Source organism: Pholcus phalangioides, unplaced genomic scaffold (assembly GCF_987345545.1).
Source record: "Pholcus phalangioides strain wild (caught in Gottingen) unplaced genomic scaffold, Ppha-v1.0 ptg000024l_1, whole genome shotgun sequence".
In the NCBI taxonomy this organism is placed as follows: Eukaryota; Metazoa; Arthropoda; class Arachnida; order Araneae; family Pholcidae; genus Pholcus; species Pholcus phalangioides.
Genome location: NW_028301616.1, coordinates 31,993,585 through 32,016,716, shown reverse-complemented (window position 1 = coordinate 32,016,716; position 23,132 = coordinate 31,993,585). Strand labels below are relative to the sequence as shown.

Sequence of the window (23,132 nt, the reverse complement as noted above, 5' to 3'; positions counted from 1 at the left end):
AATCGTATCAGGAACTTCACGATCTCGCTCTGTCGACCGATGACCGCTGCTATCAAGGGTGTCCTCTGCCTGCTGTTCCTCAGGGAGCTGACGTCGACTCCCGCTTCCACTAAGGACTTCAACTCTGTTAGACGTTCTTCCTCGAAGAACTTCCTCAGTGTCTTGATGCCGAGGTTCTGCTTCGAGATGTCCGTTCCTGGTGGTTTGCCGAGGAGACGCAAACTCCTCCTTCTGGTTTCTAGTGTGTAAGGCATGGTTGGCTCTGTTTTTACTGTTTTGCACTGTTATCGTTCGGTTACTGATTGGTGATCGACGGCAGCGGCGTGTGTTTTCTGTTTTCAAGTGTTTCAGTGGACAGTTGATGAATGAATGATGTTGCAAATAATATTCCGTATTCATTATTTTCCTTTTCAACAATAGATAGGAATCCTTCGTTGTTGAAATGCCGTTCTCAGGAAAGATACTGTTAGAAAAACAAAAACCCGCTGTTGCATAGTAGGCTACTGCACGCATGCGTGAGTACCTAATTTATGCATGCAGTCGGTATGTGCGTTATTACTCTAAGGCAGAGGTTTTCAACACATGGGTCGCTATCCACATGTGACTCGAAGCTTTTTTGCAGTGTCTAAAAGGTTGAAGGTGTCTAATAGGCTCCCTGAGATATCTGAATGGTAATATCCCCCGGTATATTCTGGGGGGGGGGGGGAAACAACGGGTGAAATTCAAGTGCGGTAAAATGTTTAGATGTTAAGAAGTAAAGATTTTAAGTAAAATATAGAGATAAAGTTTGACTACATTCAGAATCCCAAAACTGCCCCATAAATCTAGGGCATAGTTTCCCAAAATTTTTGTTCCACAACCCCCCTTCTTCAGAATTTTTTCTCTCATCGCCCCTACTCAAGTGTACCCATAGGATCCCATGCCATACCCATAACTTCTTCTCCCCTGGACAATTCCATCGCAAGGGGGCAATATTGCCCACTGTGGGAAACACTGATCTAGGGTAATCTTTATAACGCATGGCATTGACCCGGAGCGTTCGTATCGATAGGGCACCTACACACAAAGAGATCCAGTGCTATGATTTTCGAGATTGTAATTATGTGAGCTGTTATATATGTTATATATATATATACTTCCCATTAAGTACGAAGAACCCAGAACAACACTTTCTTTGGGGAGTTGGGGGCGGCTCATGATTTGAGGCAACTATAAATTAGCCTCTGGACGGGGGACGGGGGGTCCGGACAAAGATCACATCGGAGGGCCCTGAAATTATATGGCCCTGTGTTAATTGCTCTAATTTTCAGGTGGAAAAATGAGGCATTTGCACGAGCAGCATCTGCTTTTTGTTTTCATTGTACAACTCCTCATGGAGTACCTCTACGCATCCGAGTGGTCTTGTCGGGCCCATGCGTTAAGACGGCCCTGGGGTAGTTTATTAAAGAATCATACAATATCTTCCTTCCTCAATTGAGAAACGAACAAATGGGTGGAAACAACCCTTTTTTAACGCCTGATAATAAACGAACATCCCCTCCCGTTGGAAAGCACCATTGCAAAAATTTATGCACATTTTGAAAGCGGTTCTGTTTTGGTAGGGAAACAAATGTTGTTCATTGATGGTGTAGTAGCGACATCTGTTGTAAACATATGCAAGGAATATAGTCGAAGATGCTTTGGCATGCGTCCTCACGCGTCCAAGTTTAGGTACTTCTGGTAAATACTCTAATGCTTTCAATAGCATATTTAGTGTGTAAGTAATAAAGAATATCTCAACGTTGGAACCCCTGCTGTCATCTATATGAAATATAAAAAGTCTAAACATCAGAGTGCTTAAAAAAATTCCGTTGAGTGAATGAAAATTTTTATCTCTGTGGTGCCAAGGAACAAGGCCGGAACTAGAGGGCAACTGCCCCGGGCGGAAAAATTTAGGGGTGGCAATTTTAGGTGGGAACAAAGAACACCGTGTTATAAAATTATCGAATTTTAAAGTTCTGGGGACGGCAAAATAATGTTTGCCCCGGGCGGCAAAAATCCTAGTTATGGTCATGCCAACGATTCTCACATGCACAGAACTGTTTCTCTGCGCGTAGAATTCCGATATATGTGCGGAACGACAATATAACATGCTTATACAATTTGGGGAATTTTTATTCTGTTAGAAAAAACTCTGCACAGCGAAGCATTCTCAGCCTCGAAAACTACCATATTTTGTAAACTTATTGATCATGAAAAAAAAATGGTGCCTTTCTTTGTACTTCTGTCCATAACCAATACACGGATAAAAATAAAATTTTACCAGCAAAAATATGCTTTTGGTAGGAATTACACTATAATAGTGTTTGACAAGTTTTTTTTTTTTATAAAACTTGAAAAATGCATCCAATAAGCGTATCGGCTAGAATGGTAATTGGTTGTTTTTTCAAGTTTTGTTAAAACTCTTTTATCAAGCTTTTATAGTGTAATCCCGGTCTTCTAGAAAATATTAAAAAAATTTTACAATACAGTATTATAAAGGTGATTCTAAACTTATGGGATAATCTTTAAGCGATGACGTAGGACTCCTAAAGAAGCATTTTTGATCATAGAATGTACGGTCGAATAGCAAAAGTCGTAGAGGGTATGTTTCGAGAATGCCAAATAGCACTTCACCAAAAACAAATATCATATTTTTCCGACGGATTTGCTGCAGTAATCGCAATCAACCAGGGTGCAGGGTATTGTAATGTGGTAGGCCCTCTCATGGTACAACTTGGGTAACGCAAATTCTACCACAAGTCATTATACCGCTTGACCACTGTTTGTCGCAGCAGAACCTTGAAGAGCTTTTCACTAATAAAAAACGAACTCCAATCCAATCCGAAGGCGCATGTGCACCCTCGAATGGTTGATAGCACATATCGCAGCAAACCCGTCGAAAAAATATAATAATTGTTTTTAGTCAAGTTCTCTAATGCGCAGGCAATCTCTACTGCCTTTGCTATTGCGATTCGACCGCATATTCTATGATCAAAAATGCTTGTTTAGGTGCCTCATATTCAATTTAAGAGGTATATTATATCACTTATAAAGTTTGTCTTATGAATTTAGAATCACCTTGCATTACATGTGAGAAACATCAATGAATTGAAACCCTTTCCGCCACCTATCAGATAAAGCTGCTATAACTCTTCGATTGAAATTAGCAACCAATTTTTGATTAATGCGTTAGTTAAAAGAAAATCTAAATATGACATTTAATAATATTTTATAAGCAATAATATTAATTAAATTACCAAATTTGCCTTAAAATTTTAACAGTTGTTATTTTTATATAGTAAAATATCATAAAATAAAATTAGTAAGATTTTAAGTAGCTTAATAATGGAAAACTTAAGTAAAAGTCACTCAGGTTACAATCACAAAACGTGGCAGATACGTTTTTTCAGGGCGTCCCGAATCTTTAAAGACTCCCATAAGCTTTCCTGACGTAATAGACCAGTTCGAGTCCAAGTATTGACTATAAAACCCATATATTTTTTCAGTTGCAGTATAAATAACAGCTCACAAATTACAGTATAAGCACTGAATATTCCTCTAATCAAAATCTTTATATTAACGATTCTATTTCACGTACCTAGCTAATTTTTTTTCATGATGTATTTATTGAAATTAATTCTAATATAATGAACATCTGGAGAACTAATAATACATTTTATCACACTCAAATGTAGAAAGAGATAAAACGAATAAGCATCTTTTAATATTCATCTCGTCCATATTTTATGCATCATTTCTATGTTAGAAAGGATAAAAAAGAAAGAATAAAACCCGTGGACATTTTCGGATTTTGTTTTCTTCAGTCGATACTGACCTTGAATTTGGGATAATATCACACGTTACAGTTTTTATTACGACATTTCAAGTATTGAATATAAATTAAACCCATATATTTTCAGTTACAGCAACTAGCAGCTAAACAAGTTACACTAATATAAATTACAATATAAGCGCTGCATATTCCACTAATCAAATCTTTATATTAACGATTCTATTCCTCTTAGCTAGTTATTTTTTTTTAATGATGCATTTATTGAAATTATTTCTGATATAATAAACATCTGGAACTAATATACGATACATTTTAACACACTCAAACGTGGAAAGAAAGCAATGAAACGGATCTTTTACTATTACTACATAGTCCATATTTTATGCACCATTTCCATGTTATAGAATAGATAAAAAAGAGAGAATAAAACCCGTGGAAATTTCGGATTTTTTTTTTCTTCTTCAGTCGATACTGCCCTTGAACTTGTGATAATGTCACACGTTACTGTTTTTATTATGACATTATTTAATATTATTATTATTATTTTCCCTAGGTCAGTAACTTCTGGGAAGTGAAAATGCAGACAGACGGTCAAGATCAGCAAACTTTTAGCACGTTCACTTACCGATTTCTCTATCAGGTGAAGGTACTCAATAAATAAATAAATAAATAAAAGTGATAATGACATAAAAAAAAGAAAAAGTTCAATTACTATCTCGGTGGAAGTCATTGTACTCTTAGGCGTCGTATCACCTCAAGATAAAAAACCCAAGAAACACGCGTCCATACCAGCTATATATAAAAAAAAGAAAGCTATAAAGGTCATTAATATATATTTTTTTTGCTACCCCTTTGATGATGTCTTCGAGGTCCTTTTTCCTCTCATTTGGAAATCTACCGGTGCTTTTGGACATTAAGTATTCGGTAAATGCCTTTAGTTGCTCTCATTTCTCGGGGGCTATTGGATAGTCATGCCACCAGCCACACGATCGCGGCGAAGAAGAAGAAATGAAATAAACGACGCCTGGGCTGCACCAGAAATGGTTCTGTAAGGCAATAGGTCAACTTTTGTTTTTGGGCCATAACTTTGCAGTTCTAATTTCTTGTGTATGTGTGTATGTATGTATGTGCGTGGTTCACCTGCACATGCGTTTAAAAAAGAAAAGAAAAACTTGGGGCAAAGTGGCGTATAAACGTCGCGTCTTTCGACAAGAAACTGTCAAAATCCTTGAACCCTTTTACTGACAACATCTGTATCTTTTATCTCGTGTTGCGAAGTTTTATTTGACCTACTCGTGTGGTAATAGCCATCAAGTTCAAGGTATGTCGTTCTCTCTTTTCTTTCTTATAAGATAAGTTTTCCTTTCTATTTTAGCTTTATCACAATAAACAAAATTAAGACTTACAAATTTAAAGACTTACTTTTACCCAAATGAAATAGACTATCGAATTTAATGACTTACTTTTACCCAAATGAAATGAACTTCAAACGTGAAGACTTACTTTTACCAAAATAAAATATATACTGTATTTATATATTTGAAGACTTATTTTTATAAAAGTAAAATAGTTTTACAAACGCAAAGACCCACTTTTACCAAAATGAAATATACTTACACATTCAAAGACTTATTCTTTCTGAAATAGACTTACAAATTTAAGGACTTACTTTTGCCAAAATTGAATAGACTTATGAATATTTTTTCGAAAAATCCACAAAATGATTTTCTTATTCCATTGTGACGATAGTGTAAAATTTTATGAGATGCTTTAAAAAATTTTTATTCTTCAAAAAATATATGATTTAATATTTTGCATTTTGTATTCGTATTTAATATTTAATTTTTCGTATTTAATATTTAATTTTTCGTATTTAATATTTAATTTTTCGTATTTAATATTTAATATTTAATATTTAATTTTTCGTATTTAATATTTAATTTTTCGTATTTAATATTTAATTTTTCGTATTTAATATTTAATTTTTCGTATTTAATATTTAATTTTTCGTATTTAATATTTAATTTTTCGTATTTAATATTTTTTGTACACGATTCAATTACAGTGAAACCTCACTACATCGATACTCGATATTACGATAAAACCCTCTACAACGATTTTTTTTTCAAATCTTGTTTGGATTTGCCTATGGTCTAATGTTAAACACCTCTTGATACAACGATATGCTTTATTACTATAAATACAAATACAAGGCCACAACAGGCAGATTGCCCAACGGGGTGGCTGAGGAAAAAGATGCCCATAACAAATATGGATATCATATCCTTCTATAAGATATTTTTTAAGAGGTTGTAAAAACCACTATAATGATATTTTCGTATATTTCGCTCAAAATCGTGTCGAATTTGATTTTAACTTCGTCACTTGTTTTCGTTCTTCCGAGGGCGTCTGATAACATCGGTATTTTGCACTAAAGCATCACCGAAAATATTAAAGAAGCTGTTGGTATTGCTAACTACTTTCTGTGTAAGATGCCAAAGTGCAATACAGTAAACCTCTTTACGGGGGGGGGGGGGGGGCAATGAAATTAACTGAATTTTATTTACAAATTGATCAATCAAATTTTTCGCGGCTACTAAGTACCGGAAAGCTCATTTTCTGATGGTACTAACAACGCCGATTTAGAAAAGATGTCAACAGTAGCATAAAAAATTTGGTCAGTATGCTCTGAAGAAACATTATTTTACTGTGCTATATTACATAGTTCTTACTTACAAAGCTTGGTAGCGAGTGTCTTACATAGAACCATCAATTTGGCTTGGAGTATATTTTGTGGCCAGATAGAGCTGCGAACGGAGATTTTGAGGGCTTTGACAGAGAGATTATAGATGATTCATGTTCAAGAAACCAGTCTTTGCCTTGGCGTAATTTTCATTCCGTTTGCATTTCATCTCTGAAATTATGGCAATTTTTTCGGTGTTGGTTTAATGATAACTATTGGTTATGCACAGGATCTGTTGTAAAAGTTCACACTAGAAATTTTCAGAGTCCCCCCAAGAACGGATCAATTCATTTTGCATTGATTCCTATGGAAAAAACAATTTCAGTTCGCGTACGATTCGGTTTACTGTATTTTGTACTCTTTGGGTGTTTATTAAAAACCGTGATTCAATTATGAAAGCAGAAAAGTTGGGATTTTCTCCTTCTTCGCGTAGTCGATCACGGCAAGGGAAATTCTAAAAGTTGGAAAAAGCAAGGAAGATAAAATTTATTACTCTTTTGGAAAAGTTCGGTATAACGACCGTTTTCCGTGGAACGATAGGGGTCGTTATAACGAACATCGACTGTATATATAGCTCTGTATCACATGTTGGCAATGGAAAAAAATTGGATTTGGCACTCTCCGGACAGTGCACATCGACCTTTGAGCAGGAATCTTCGACCATTTCGTGAATTGTCCGGCCAAAGTCGGTATCAATTCTGAAAATCGGACTTTGACTAAACCTCTCGGCCATTTCGTGTATTGGCCGCGATGCGAGTCCAAATATATACAAGTCGTCAAAAATATACATTGAGATTTGGATTTTTAGAAAAATAACAAATTTCACAGAAATATAATTCTATGTAAGAGGTTCGTTTCGTGAATTTGAAGAAAGGCGTAGGAAAAATCTCCAAGTACCCCCCCCCCCCCTACCACGTCCAGGCACTGTACTAGAACAATGTGTCGAGAGGAGTGATTTATTGTATACGTTTCTTCGCTGAACCGTCCAGCAATTTACAGGAAAGCCAGATTTTCTCTTATATATTTGGCTCTTATGGGGGGGGGGGATGATCACCAACATCGCCTTCCTAGATCCAAGGCCAGTCACGCTAGTGACGGACTCGCATCGCGAGGACTCGGTTTCGAAATCCCACCGATGTCACAGTGGTAGTCAGCTGAAGTTGGTTTTCTGTGGTTCCCGATTTCGAGGCGCGAATGCGAGCCTCGTTAAAAAGGTCCGAGTTGTCCCGATATCTTCCGATGGATGGCCTCTTTTTTAAATAGCGGTGAGCTTATGCGTAGGGACCACACATCCTGGAACAGAAAAAAAATTTCTTCATCAGCAGGTAGTCTTGCATCCCACAAACTATGAATGTTTCCGTTATTCCTACATCATTATATTGCTTTTTGATACCTGATACAGTTGACACTAGATATAACGATCCTTTGTCCTATCGAAATTAACGTTATATCGGGAGAGTCGTTTTATCGAAAGTAAAACGTATATGGTAGTCGTTCTATGAAAACATTTGGGACTTATCCTACCGGTCGTTTTGACATTCGACTACAGCGCATGCCCGAGGGGACGCTAGGACTTTAAGCATTATCCTTCCAGTCGTTGTAATGAAATGATCACTATAACGTGAGGTCGTTGTAACGAGTGTCGACTACATTACCATGACACTTGATAATTTTTCTTTCTTCAGAAGAATGCGCTTATAATTGACATTTTACCAAACAGTGATTAGAAACAATGACACACACATCACTTTTGCAAGGAACTAGACGGACCAATGGGAAAAAATTCATTTTTTGCCATCGGGATTTAGGATAATGTTATCAAATTTTTTCCGTCGAAAGTTTGTTTTTTGAGCATTCTGAAGCTAAGGTTTGTGTAAACTTATTTTTTCCCGGTAAGTATTGGACTTTGAAAAAATATCGTAATTCGTAATATTCCATTCTAACGCCTCCCGGTGGCAAAATAACGAAAATGCAGGATTTGATTCAAGGGATGAACAAAGTCCCGTTTTAGTACAAAAATAAAAATAAAAATGGAATGATTGGAATGAAAATGAAATGGAACGAAAATTTCGCAACCAATTTAATGTGGGAAAGGAAAATAAAGTTGTCCCGTTTTAACAATAACAGTTTACCATACGGCCCGTTCAATCAAAATGGATGTATGGTCACCATACTTGCGAACAGAACTCTTTTCAGATATAGCTATTATTCGGTAATTGTTATCAGAACCCCCCCCCCCCCCGAGTCCCGATGTGATCGCATTAAGCGGTGTGGACTGCACTAAAACATTCAATTTTAAATGAATTTTCAGGAACATTTCAGCCGCCTTGACTCTTTAGCTGATATTTTCAATAAAATCAATCAAAATTTTAATTATGTGTTTCCCAAACTGTGTATCGCAGCATATAATCAAAATCCAGTCGATCCCGCTTATAACGTTTTTAAAAAAACACGCATCTAAAAACGTTATAAGCGGGAAAGGTTTATAAGAATTATAAGACAGTTTTTCCCCAACCACATCTTTTTTATGTTATTTATAATTTATTAACAAACATTAAGGTACATATAGTGACTTAATAAGAAGTAATTATTTGTTATAACCAGCCAAACTATAACAGTTTTCTTTTATAACAGTCAAATTTCCGTAAAATCACATGGCACATTTCCTTGCCTTTAAACAAAATATCGAAAAGTTGCCGGTCCTTTAATTGCTTCTGCAAGCGTTACAACTGGTGTTGACTGTGGTTATCATCTACAAATTTAAGAGAGTTTCTATTTTTCCCTTTAAACTTAGAGCTTTTCTTTTTTAACTTGCTCTGAGACACTTAGACTCGAACTGTGCTGTGCGAAATCTAACGCTGTTATTTCTTCATTTTCCGAAATTTAAAAGGCCATGAAAGCATCGTATTAGCTGTTCTGCGAAGAATCGGATTCCAAGAAGTAAAGTTGGGAAATCCGATTTTACTTACTTGAAGAAAGCCGCTTTTGAATGATACTTGATGCTTTCGTCTGTAAATCTGTCAAGTTGTGTATGTTTTGTATCGTTGTTTTGCATTTATAAATTCAGAACTGGATGAGAAAGACCGTCGTTTATTCCTTTGTTATATGCAGTAGTCTATAGCAGCGTTTCTTTACCTTTTTTTTGCCCGTGGCCCCCTTTGAAACATTTTTTTTTTTCGTGGCTCCCCTGTCTTACCCCCAGAGTCTTCGACCCTCATCTTGAAGCAAGATCCTTTATGCGTATTGAATTGATTTTTTTCAATGAATTTATACTGAATGAAAATTTAGCAAATAAGATTGGCCTCCAGACCACTGGCCTAGAATTTATTGAGCTCCCCGCTAATCCGAGTTCTATTCAGGACCGTCTCAATATCATAGGCCCGCTACGCAAAGTGATGCTATATCAGTCCGATACTTAGCCGGAAATATACAGCCTACATATTTTCTACTTATTTTCAAAATTTATTGTACTATACAAAATATCATAAGGTAGGGTCACTTATGGACATGAGACCTCCCGGATATGACCCATCACAAGAGTGTGACTGACAGAGCTGCAGCCTGGGGCCTGATATGATTTTCATCATTTTTTGTTTTTCACACTATAATTTAATATAGAGGAGGGGGCGGTCTGTGAAAAATGTAGCTGGGGGCCTGCGAAAAACACCCCATCCTAGGGAACCTGCTGCAAAATGTAGGCGGTGAGGCCCCGGTGGGTCCATGCCTTAAGACGGCCCTGGTTTTGTTGGATTCTGTAAGTGTATAATTGTCACTAATACAAAAAACTTTATTTCGTCACACCTTAATTTTTCTTCTCGGCTCTCTGCAGCCCTCCAAACCACCTGTCATGGCTCTTTCTAAATTTTCTTCCGTAACCCCCTTGAAGTATCCCAGTACCACTAGCCCCCCCAAAAATGTGAAAGATTTAAAGGGAGGAAAAAAGCCCCATGTGAATTTCCCGAACGTTGTAAGCGGGAATAGCAAAAAATTTAAACATTTTATCCGGGAAAAGTTCATTATCAATATAGAAAAAAAGTTAAGCGGGTACGTTATAAGCGGGATCGACTGTAGATAATTTCCGGAACATCTGAGGTTCAGCGATAACGTGTTCTTTTCTTACAAATGGGACAAAGTGAACCGAAATTGAATTTTTATCGCGGGAAGTAGTATTTTTAGCATGGAGTGCTAAATATATACTACTTCTTATGGTACATCTTATTTAAAGGTTAGTGACACTTTATCTTTCCTGGTTGATGTTGCAGCCGGTGCAAAAGCCAACGGCGTATCAATCACCATCTCTTTCTTCACGTGGTGTGTGCATGGTGTGCGTCTATCAGTTACGGCATCGTTTGTCACGAGGCAATACTGAAAAAAACAACAACAACCACATCATTAGAGAAAGGTTTCGCGTATTCACCTCCCATTTCTTCCCCGTATTGGTAATCACTGACGAGTTAATTGAATATCGAAGCCAAGTTCAAAAAAGGTTCATTTCACTCGCGACTTCCTCATAAAAATAAACGTCTGGAGATGATTTCTCGTCTCGGACCCATCAATCTTCGACGTCTACCGAACTCGCTTTTGGGTCGAGCGTGTGGCCCGAGGTGCAATAACATACATACGGTTATGTTGGACGGACCAGACCAGACTGAGCGAGTGCAATGTCACCATCTTTCCAACGGCCAACGACCGGTGCAGTCATTTTCCGTTTCGTTTGTGGTTCGGTTTCTTATCATGAATATTAAATGTTGTTACACATTTCCATCCCATCTCATATACATATAACATAGATGTCTGTTTCTTTCTCTGTGACACATTATATCATAATTTTTTTTTGTGGGTTAATGGCTTCAGTCCCTATCTTTGAGTATAATTGCATATTTAGGTTGTCATTCAATCACAGTTACGCAAGTATTAAATGCACATTTTCAGTCCACGTCGTTTAATGTGATTATACCGGGACTTAGGGTTCCAATTAATTGGTTCCCACAAATCATCGCGTAAGACGTAATCGCGTAAAGCGTGTTAAATTTAACATGGGTAAGATAGAGTTTTGTTCAGAAGAATTGAAAAATTGAACCCAACAGCATAGGAATCTTTTTTTTTTAATGAATTAATTATTCAAATTTATGGATAAATCCCGTGAATTTAGGCAATTCAATACTTTTGATTGCTACTATTTACTTTTCTGATTTTTCAATACTTTTTCTATCTTCACTTCTTCTGATTGATTCTAGCGTGATTGTTGCTTTTCCTTAAGAGCCTGATATGATAGGCTGATAACTTTTTCGATGAAAGCAGTCAAGATTCAGCTGGCAAGCACAGCACATTCTTCGTCTATTTATAAAAACTTTAGAGGCAAAGCTAGAGAATTGTGAATATTCCTCGCAAATATGACAATTCATTGGGATCGATTTCGATTTAATAACATGATGTTTTTGTCGTCGTGTTACCAATAAATACTCATTAGTGAGAGGGATTTTGAGCGTTTTTTCCATACAAGGTATTTATCTCATCTACATAAACAAATTCAACGGATTTTGTTATTCTAATTATGCCATATTTCTAATTCGCAAGCCCATATTCACGATTAAAATCAAACTACAGACCAAATTTTGCGGGTCTCAATTTCTAAAATTAACTTTTCAAAATCGTTTTATAGCGAAATCGCGTAAAGCGGAACGCGTAGGGGGGATACCTGTATATGATAGGGAAAATAAAGAAGCTGGTCCACATGACGTCAAGCATATTTTATGAGCTCTCATTATAGTTATCTCGTCATCCCTTCTCTAAGTTTCTTAGTTTGTATTTCTTTGTCGTATTCTTAACCCTCGCCGCAGTTTTATACATTTTCACTGATCCGCGTTAAAACTGACGCTGTGGAAATAACTGAAACCTGTGTAAAATGCCATACATTTTTTCAAGAAGAAGACTTTTATCCGATTTTGTGCAGTGATAGTGCTTTCCACTCCCCCCCCCCCTCCAACTACGAGAACAATAAACCGAGGAGAAGGGAAGTACTACATATTTTTCTATTCTATATACTGTAAGCATATTCCTATATCAAACCTCAAACGGAAAAAAGGTATATCTCAAAGACCCTCTCTCCTTCTGCTATTAAAATGTTAGCAAAAGCTAGTTCCGCCCACTTGCTGCTAATCGACAGGTTGAAGGGGGGGGGATAGAAAACATGCTCGAGGGGGGGGGGAAGGAACCACAACACAGTCTCTGGTCAATCATTGCCGAAATAAGAGGTTTTTAAGTAGGTGAGATGTCTCGTAATTGCCACTGAGAAGGTCAATTTTGGGTGGCTGTACTTGCGTTCTATGGGCGTCCTCATCATTACAAACACCGTACTTTTTCCGGGCTACTTACTACACTGTTATTCAAAGGAGAAAATATAACCAGTTTTTTTATTCTGCAACTGTAGCATATTCATCATCTGCAAATGTTTAGACTGTCCCAAATTGTTTGAATAATGGATATCTTTGCAACCGTTGACTTTGGGAATATTCTTTTTTGAAAACTAAAAATTATTAAGTTTTTGGGAACAAAAAAGTTTTCAAATGGCGTGCGGTTACTCGGAATATCTTAAATTCTCCAAGGAGTCGTGTACATTAATAAATAAAAAAAATTAACTTTTCACGAGCATTCGGTGTGCTAAAACTTCCAATTAGTGAAATATGAATGCGGCAAAAAAAAAAAAAAAAATTGCATGTTTTTAAATGCAACGGATAAATTTGACTTTGAAGTTTTCGGCATTTTCGCCAATGACTGAGGGTGCGGTTTACGAATTGAGAATTTTAAATTAAGTTCAAAGTTGTAAAAATTCTGTAATTGTCAAAATAATTGACGTAAAAAACGTAATTGTTATTTATTGAGAATAAAAAAATAAAATGGTTGATTTCATATTCTATTCATGAACAGTCAACAAAATTGCCAAATTTTGAGATAAAATTTCTTATAAGAAAGATACATTATATGTGAGGAAAAAAAATCACTATTAGGATATACAAAAAACCAAAAACAAAAAAAAGTATAAGGTAGCAACAAAGCTTCAGAATGATCAGGAGAGAGGAGAGAAAATAGTGAACTTGTGTATGAATTCATTCCACTGGTGTTTGGACGCAATATTACGTCCTTTGATCGTAAAGTGGTTATAAATATGAAATTTTTTTTAAATGACTAGTACAGGAACTTGCTAGTAGTACGAAATTAGTAGAACGAAATAATATTGAAATGAAAGAAGAAGGACTTATACAGAGAGAAAACGAAATGTGACACTTTGCTTCTATGTAGTGTTTCCCAACGTGGGGGAAGTTGGCATCTTTTGCGCGAACTGCGTGGAAATACAGTATATATATGAAATTTATAGACCAAAAACTGCTTATTTATTCCTCAAGCCTTCTGAGCTTTACGTGTTTAGGTTTCCGATCATAATATTAACACATTTCGAATATCGGCTCAGATGTCTTTGACGAACAGGATGCGGATAGAACGCCACCTACAGCCTTACCCCCAAAACATACTAATATACATGTGTGGAGCCTGAATATCCTATTTCTATAATGACCTATTATCGTATCGAGTCGCTTCTCGTAGGTCGTCGAAAGGGTTGAGATTTCATTCAAGGATCCATCGGAGGATAAACAGTGTGGGCTGAAGCGCGTAGGATGACAGACATGTTGTGCATGCTGACCAACATATTTCTGAACAGAAAGAATTGACGTTTATATGCATTGAAAGAGTTCGTTCATCAGTCTCTTGGGTCTGGTACGTCATCATTTGCGTGAAGTTGAAGGTCACGAGGTTGTTGTTTCCCGTAGGTGTGTCCTAGTATTCTATGTAGTACTAACAATGCATTTTCTTACTCATTAGATCATTTTATCTCGTTAGTTTTTTTGTTTTTGTTCCACCGTGACTATTGTGTAAACTCTTAGCAAGTAATTCATTCCAAATTGAAATAGTGCTTCCGCGTAGTTAAGTATGTACGTTAATTTATCTTCGAATCCAGAGCTGTTTAGCTACAAGCCTGCAAAGTTGGGAATGATGCTGTGTGCTAGAAAATTTTACAAACAATCGCGGAAATTCAACAAATACGTTACCAGATAAATTTAACGAAGCTGTGATGCTTCTATACAGTGAATCACGCTACTATGCGTGTTGTAAGGAAATAATGACCTCGTCTCCGTGGCATATTAGTGTAGTAGTTGTGTGGTAGTTAGTGTACTTTCCCGGATTGCAAGAGAACCAGGATCCTGGTCCTTGTGGAGACTACCAATTTTTCTTTCCGGATGTTGTCCCAGCATTAGTATCCAGAAAGCTTCTTTCCTAAATAAATATTACGTAAAAAAGAAAAACGACTTTTCCTTTGTTCCTGGGTAAAAGTTGTTATTTTTGTTTTTGCTTGCCCTGAACTATCATGAAAATGATGATAAATCCCGTCAAAACATTGCTTTTGTGCAAGGGAATCGAAAATCGTTAACTGGTCATTTATCATTGGCTGATTGGTTGACTGCAATCGTGAAATTGACTAGAAAAATACTTTCACACTGATAAAACTGCTCAGCACTGATTTCCTTGTCAAATATTATTCAGTGATTCTGGAGCGCTGATTCCGAATCTGGCATGTGTTTTGTCATATTGGTTCTAGTTTTCGAGATGAAGGGAAAGTCGAATTTTTCAATAGTAATACATACGTAAGCAGAACGTACAAATCACATTGAAAGTTTGCAAAATGATAATCAATACTAAACTTAATATCAATAAATCAAGACTACTGATGTATGATCATTATATAAATATCCATATTACAGGATGTTTCGTAAGTGCTAATGCGGCTTTTATCTCATAAACCGTTTGTCGTAGAGCAGCGGTTCTCAACCTTTTTTGACCCACGGAGCCCTTTCCGGTATGTAATTTCTATGGCGGTGCCCCAGACGCCTATTTTTTATTTATTCATCAAAGTTTCTGATTTATTATCCAAAAATATTAATAATTATTTTTTAAAATTTTATTTTTATTTATTTAATTTTTTCAAAAATATTAATAATTATTTGTTTTCAAATTTACTGGGTTTTATATTTTTTTCGAGGGGCCGCGGAGCCCCTGGAAGTTCACACGGAGCACCGGTTGAGTACCGCTGTCGTAGAAGTATGGTTCCAGTTAAAAAAAAACAACATTTTAAATTCCTGCACACAGAGTGTCTCACACATGAACAGTGGCAATTTTTCTTTTAAATTTCATCAAAATTGGTCGAACACTCTGCATGTTATAAGCAAAAAGCATGCGATGAAAATTGGAATTTTTATGGAAAAAAATTTATATATTCCTGAATATACATGCAATTTTCACGAAAAAGACACACAAGTATTGCATTAAGTTAGCATAATATTTTGTGAAAGAAAGAAAGAGAGAGAGAGAATATAAGTCATTTGCAGTTTTTTCATCATACAGGGTTAATCAAAAATATCTTTTATTTCCAATTTAACTTTTTTGTCAGTCCCCTAAATGCGCGCGTGACTAAATTTTCACTGGAAATTGTGAGTAAAAGCATTGGGTTCACGTGACCGAAATTTCTTAACGATTTGCTCAGTATTTTTCTAGAAATTCGGGAAAATGTTTAAACTCCAAAACGGGAGACTTTCGGAAATATATAATGTAGACTCTATGTATCTCTTTTTCAGAATGAGCTTCATTGAATCACAATTTGGAAATACAGAATCTGCAGAGAATTATGTTTTGAATCCAATAAAAAAAATGATAATTTTTAATATCAATTGATATAAATGTTTTATCTTTCAGTCGTACCTAATAAGCATCATGCAGCCGATATTACTGATGCTGGTGGCTTTGATTTCACTGGGTGCAGCGGAAGAGCCATTCGAGCTCGACACCGTCTACGACGACGGCGAAGACGTCTCAGTCATCGACGAAACTGGCGACGACGATCGGGACGGCAGGAGCTTCGGCCTTTTCCAAGGGTTCGGTTTCGGAAGGCGACGCGTCTACCCTGCGAGCTCATTGCTGAGGCAGCAGGTACCGCCTATATATTCAGACGCTGGTCAGCCTGGTGGGATAACGAAGCCGCTCCTGCAAGCCAATTACTTCGCCCAGCAGCGGAAGCCTCTTTTCCCACCGCCTCTGCAATTCGCGGCATCTACTTCTCAAGCAGTCAAGAGCGGACCGAGTCCCGTGAACGGGCTCAGGAACCCTATCAACGATCGTAGGCCACCTTTCCCACCGCCTCATTCTCCCAGTGAGAAGATCGTTGGGCAGAACATCGCTTACTCGCCGTCAGTGGCGACGCCTGTTGCCCTGGAGAGCGGATTCATACCTATCATCAATGGGAAAGCCACGAGGTATGAGTGCTCATGAAGTTATGATCTTGATTGTGCATAGTTGAATATCTACATCAGGCGGTGCACAACCTCCTGCCCGTGAACCAAATGAAACCAATTATCGTGGACCTTATGAAACCACCAAGAGGTTTCATACGGTCCGCGAAATGTGTCCGGCAGAAAAGTTTTTCTCGCCATAGAGAACAACAAGAATGCAACAGTACAAATATTCAATCATTGCACTTCACTCATAGTTAGAAAAATTGATGGCAGATGGCAGCGCTATAATAAGCATTACACAGTAACAAACTTCACTTTAGATTCACAACACATACACACACTTTTCCAGCACGACCCAAGTCTTCGACCGCGCGCGGCAGAATCACCGCATATCTGACAAGCGGAGTGAAAAGGTTGTGCACCCCTTAATTACATAATGCATTAATGTGTTCGCTGCAATATATTAAAACGTCTTATATTTTCCACAGGTTCCAATCGCCAATAGATTCTAGTAAAGTCATTCATCAGATCAAGCCTCCGTCTCTAGCTCCATCGAACCCGCCAAAGTCACAGCAGCAGCAGCAGCAACTTCCACCAAGACACGAACCTTTCCTGCTGTCTGAGGCAACTGGCGTTTCGTCGTCGTCGTCATCAGCTCCTCACGGCAGACCGCAACCTCCTGCGCCACTCCTAGCTGTGCCAGTCCAGAAATTCACGAAAGTGATCGGCAGCAACAATAACGCACCGCATTTTTCACAACCGGTGGTGGCTTACGGCTCCAGCGTCTCGTCAAGGGTCGTGACGGGTCCCGTTGGTGGTGGTGGCCGTCGGGACTCGATTCAAGCGAGCGAATCTTCGCAGAGCAGTAGGAAGTCCTCCGATCTTGACTGTGAGGGCAGCAAAGATCTCGGATGGTGCGATTTGGGTGAGAAATATCCCAGGTGAGTCCCGTTAAACATGAAAAATACGAGTGGTTCTAAATGGCTGCCCCATTATGAATTTCACTCATTTAAATAAATTCCGGCCGAATGTGTGCGGAAAATTAATTTCCAAAAATTCATCACCACGCAGTTCACAGCTAGGAAAATTTACCACCGAAAAAATTCACTGCCACGCAATTGCACCTGCTAGGCAATTTCACCGACAAACAATTCATCGACAAAGTGACATAATGAGTGAGTGGATGAGCAGGTGAGTGAGCCGGTGAGCAAGTGTGCGAATAAAAGAGCAAGTGAGTGATTGATCAAGTGAGTCAGGAAGTTAGTGAGTGAGCAAATGACCAAGTGTGTGAGTCACTCATATCTTTCGATCGCTCACTTACTCGGTTACTCATACGGCTACTCACTCGGTTACTCATACGGCTACTCACTCGGTTACTCATACGGCTACTCACTCGGTTACTCATACGGCTACTCACTCGGTTACTCATACGGCTACTCACTCGGTTACTCATACGGCTACTCACTCGGTTACTCATACGTGATTACTAATTCACCGGTTTATTCATGCGTCACTCAACCATTCACTTACTCACTTGATCACTCGTGCGGTCACTCATTCAATCGCCAACTAACTCGGTCATTCATACGGCCACTCACTCAGTAGTTTTTTCACTAGTTCATTCACACCACCTTATTTGGTCACTCAGTCGTTTACATATTCCTTCACTTGCCTAATCACTCGTACACTTACTCACTAGGGACAAACTGCTGTTCGCGAATTGTTGATCTGTGAATTTTCACAGCGGTGATTTTTCCTTCCGGTAAATTGCGTGGCGCTGAATTTTCCGTAGATCAGTTCCGACCTTTACAACAATCCAAAAAGATCACATCATCTTTTAAACAGTAAAAACAAATTAGGGATCCCCTAGCCCTTCCTCCACATTCTGCAACCGAGTCCCCCTTGCCCCTGTACCGTCGTGTGGGTATCACGGTGGACCTGCATCGCGAGGATTCAGTTTCCAACCCCAGACCTTCAGCTTACGCAACACTAAAATTCAGGCATCTGCCACTTTAACTTCTAATATAGAAAATGGCAACAATAGAACGCGAAACACACATTACTGACAGTATAAATACGTTAATGCGACACACGCACACGCGCGCAACACATTCTGGAATGCACTAGTTTGTAATAAATTCCCTGGAGCATGGGTGCACAACCTGTGGCCCGCCAAAAGGTCCCATCGAAAAGTGTTCCGGTAAAAACTATTAATGCACACTTCACAATAAACGCCTAGGCTGACCATATTTTCTTCATAAAAATACGGGAAATCAGGATCCATACGGAATATCACCGATTACCAAAATAAATGATCAAGTGCATGTGACGTTGAAAATTATAGGAAAAAAAATTGTTAAATTCAAGTAAAGTTGCCAATAACAGGCACAGGCATTAATTTATGTCGTTGGAAATAATCTAAATTCTTTTTGTTCAAAACTTCAAGCAAACCTCGTTGAGAAAATAACATTTTATGAATAAGTTGGGAAGAGAAGAGACAATTACCCTGGAATGTCCCGTAAAATAAAGGGTCATATGATCACCCCATATATACAAATTTCTGGCCCGCGGACTCAAAAGTTTGTGCAGCCCTGCTCTAGAGGAATGTTTACGAAGTGCAGGTACGGTCAAATTGCAGTCGAGTCTTTACGACTCAGGAAATGAATGAAGTTTCGGGACCACCGGTTCGATCCCGGGGATTAGCAAAGAAGAAATCTGCTGCTTCTGGACCTGAGGTGATTACCGATAAATGGCGCATTCACATTAAATCAGTGTCAAGTCCCTCCCTCCACAAGAAATGAACGGAAGTACTTGCCCACCTCTCGTAATTGAAAGGGATAAAAACATTCTATAGTTAGTTCTACACAGTTCTTCATTCTTAAAGTAATTCACAAGAGCGGGGCGGAGGATCTTAACCTACAGTGTTCCGCGGACTCATAATGCTATAAGACTAAGGCAAAGGACCCCCTTCACAAGTAAGATGAAGATCATGGACCCCTTTACCGAATAATATCCCCATCATGTTCTTGTATTATACATAGGTATAATACAAGAACAATAATCTAATCGATTTCTTATCCAGCCTCTAGTTATTCAGAGTAGTTAAGAATCATTGCTCCAGAAGGAGAGAATTTCTACCGAATTCAATCGGTAGTAAGTCGCCCTATGTCAATATGACCAGAAAAACAACACAACGGGTCCCAAGGATAAAATCATTGGTGGGTTCTTTTTCCAGGAGTTTTCACGAACCCTTTCTATGGTAATTTGTAGCATGAACAAATAATCGATAAGATTCATCCTGGGCCTCAGGCCCTGCCAGTCTCGCCTACGGGTGAGAGGTCATGAGGAATCTTGAAATGCTAATATACATTCCACATTCATTCAAATTTTCTAATTAATAGATTAATGGTTTTTCTGCAGGGAATTGGTGCAAGAAGTACTGACGCAATGCGCAGACGTCGTGGAAAGGACGCACGTGGAAATCCCTCACAATTTCGAAAAGTTATCGGACGCGTCAAACTTCAAATCCCACCTTCACGTGAACGAGACGAGAGAAGCCAAGGAACGCGGGAACCACGAGAGTTGGTCCTGGGCCGCTTATCACCACCAGGGTTCCTTGTGCGATGCCGAAAGGGGTTTCCTTAGGCCCGAAGCAGCGAAAGACTCCGAAGGGAAATGGAACCTCATAGTTCAGGCCGATAACGCAAGGCAGAGGATCCCCATCGAGATGTGCAGGTGAGCGAGCAAGTTCATGGTTGTTTGGTTTTTTTTTTCCCAGTAAATGGCTTCTTAAATACCTCATTAAAAAATGGCTTGTTTATTGTTCTTCCGCAGGAACACCAACAGCCCTTGCAAGAAATTGGCCGACTGCGGACTGAACAGCCAGTGCTTACAGAAGTACAACTACCACCTCCTGCTGAGCATCGATCCCGATAACCTGCAGTCTTGCCCCAGCATGAAACTTTACCGCTTCCCGTCAGCCTGTGTTTGCCACGCCGTGTGAACCAATTATAATTCTCTCTGATCATTTTGTTTTACTAAGATATATTACATCATTCAATGATATTCTTTCATATTTGCGCCTGGTGCGCAACGTATGTTGAAGAATTCACATATAAATTAGTCAATGAACAAGTTGTCGATAGCTTCCTCATCAATTTGTTCTTACCGGTAAGAGCTCGGGGCTACGTCATACATAACCGGTTACTGATGTAGGGTTTAGATGTCAAACTTCAGAACGCCTCCAATATTAAGGGGCTGCAATGTTTCTCATAAATTCCTGTTAGGCAGGATCCTATGAAGGAAAGCTGTTTAAACAAAATACATAATGGCAGTCACTGATTCCTTCTTGTTAAAAAAGACGGCTACTCATGTTACTGCAACCTTGCCCAATCTTTTTGTATAAGCATGTTTGAGCGTCTGAAGGAGAGTTTTGTGCAAGTATTTTGACTGTGCAAATGGCTTGAAGATTCAATGAATTTTGATTAGGTAACATGTGGCTTAGGCGCCGCAGGTAACTGATAGCTTGACAAGCAAGCAAGAATGCTCAATCTTTTTATACAAACATGCACAGCTTCGACACTACACGGTAAACGTATGCACGTGGGATATGTTGTGCTCTGGCGATGATGCGCTCACTTCGGTTGCCTTTGTCCTTGTGCACATAAGGAAAAATTCCTACAAAAAATACCAACACTGATCAGATGTCACTGAAGAGTGAAGACTTATAGCAGCTTGTAAAAACCACTGGTGAGGGTACACATCTTCAGTTTTTCTTTCATAAGCGCTGCCTGTAAATTGCATAATTACCTTATTCCGCTTGTGCAAATTATTGCGCTAAATTCATCTACAGAAGCTCAAGCATGAAAGATTGAACATTCATTCTTGTCAAGCTTGCGGTTACGTGTGTAGCCACCTATAGCAGTTAAAAAAATATTCAAACGTATTCATTAGCAAAATACCAGCTGCTGAGCAGCTTTACAGTTTTCCGTCTAGCGTAAATGAATTATTGAAAATGTGTTGTGTACGTACTTAAATTTGTTGTCTTTGTCTCACTCGGTGTCTCCACCCCCGTGGATATAAATTACGAAATTCCTCTCCATCACTAATATTTTCGACTATACCTCGGGCCAGTTCTAGAATCCACACTTGTGTCTGATGTTTCCTTTACATTTTTATGCCCATCTTTAATTTCTTCGTGGGAGTTTGTCATGTACAATTTATGATGATCAATCCTCGAGTATCGCATTTTCTATAGACAGGGTGATGAGCTTTCCTATGAGAAATCACACTGTACCAAAAAAACATTTCTTCTATTAAATTATTTCATCGATACTCACCAGTTTTCCACGGGGTGGACTAAAATCGTTTTTTAAGGTGAATGTTGTGTCAAACGCTGTACAAGAAAAAAAAAATCTTTATATTGACTGGTGCGCAAAGTGTTTATATAGAAATTCCTCAAATAATAGGCTTCCCCCCCCCCCTCTTTTTGGTGTGTTTGTGTTAGGGCAAGTTTTTGTATATTTTCCAAGATTTGAACTTCTGATTTACTTGAATTGGCGAGCGTTTTGAGAGAAGCTCTTTGAAGCACGTTTCGTATTTCACAAATGAGAATTTTTTCGTATTTTCATAGTTCTTTGTAGAGTATTGTGTTCTGTATGCGTGTATAGTTATCATTACATTTATATAGTTATTGTATATTGTGGTTTTTCCAATTAAAAAAAGAAGTTGTAGATGAATTTTCTGTCTCGTTCAAGTTCAATCCATGTGTTTGTCTAACTCAGTGATGGGCAAACTACGACCCAAGAGCCAGATGCACCTCGCTTAGAGGCCGTTCAAATATTACGTCGTCATCGATGGGGGGGGGGGGGTTCCGATTTGCTGACTTTTGATGACAAGGGGGGAGGGGTTTGGATAATGCTTACGTCATCAACCACCCTTTATGAAAGTTTGAGTTAGGATTCAGAGGGGAAGAGCTGATGACGAAACTTTGCTGACGGGGGGGGGGGGAAGGGGGTCAAAAATGGCTAAAAATTTGCTTACGTAATACTTGAACGGCCCCCTTAGAGGTTCTCTCCTGCCAGCCGCAGATTTTAAAGTAATAGTAGAGAATTTTTTTTTTGCAAATAATGAATATAGAGTTTTACAGTAAATTGTAACGGCCCTCAAATTTTTTTTCTTTTTGGCCAGCTCCTGAAAAAGTTTGTCCATCACTGGTCTAACCCACGGATCTTTA

The 23,132-nt window shown here is 38.4% G+C and overlaps 1 protein-coding gene across 1 annotated transcript; it reads left to right on the top strand.

Moving 5' to 3' along the window:
* Nucleotides 1-4,883: 4,883 nt before the first annotated feature.
* Nucleotides 4,884-22,635, top strand: LOC149069234 (uncharacterized). Its single transcript, XM_089250761.1, has 5 exons — nt 4,884-5,135; nt 16,362-16,918; nt 17,386-17,838; nt 20,318-20,632; nt 20,732-22,635. Exons 2-5 carry the CDS (start codon nt 16,380-16,382, stop codon nt 20,898-20,900), a joined length of 1,476 nt encoding a protein of 491 aa, XP_089106887.1. The 5' UTR covers nt 4,884-5,135; nt 16,362-16,379; the 3' UTR covers nt 20,901-22,635.
* Nucleotides 22,636-23,132: the final 497 nt, after the last annotated feature.

Coding starts and splice junctions, on each gene's coding strand:
- LOC149069234 (XM_089250761.1), top strand. CDS start 16,380: ATGCAGCCGATATTACTGATGCTGGTGGCTTTGATTTCACTGGGTGCA. Junction 16,919..17,385: donor ATCAATGGGAAAGCCACGAG/GTATGAGTGCTC, acceptor TATTTTCCACAG/GTTCCAATCGCCAATAGATT. Junction 20,633..20,731: donor ATCCCCATCGAGATGTGCAG/GTGAGCGAGCAA, acceptor GTTCTTCCGCAG/GAACACCAACAGCCCTTGCA.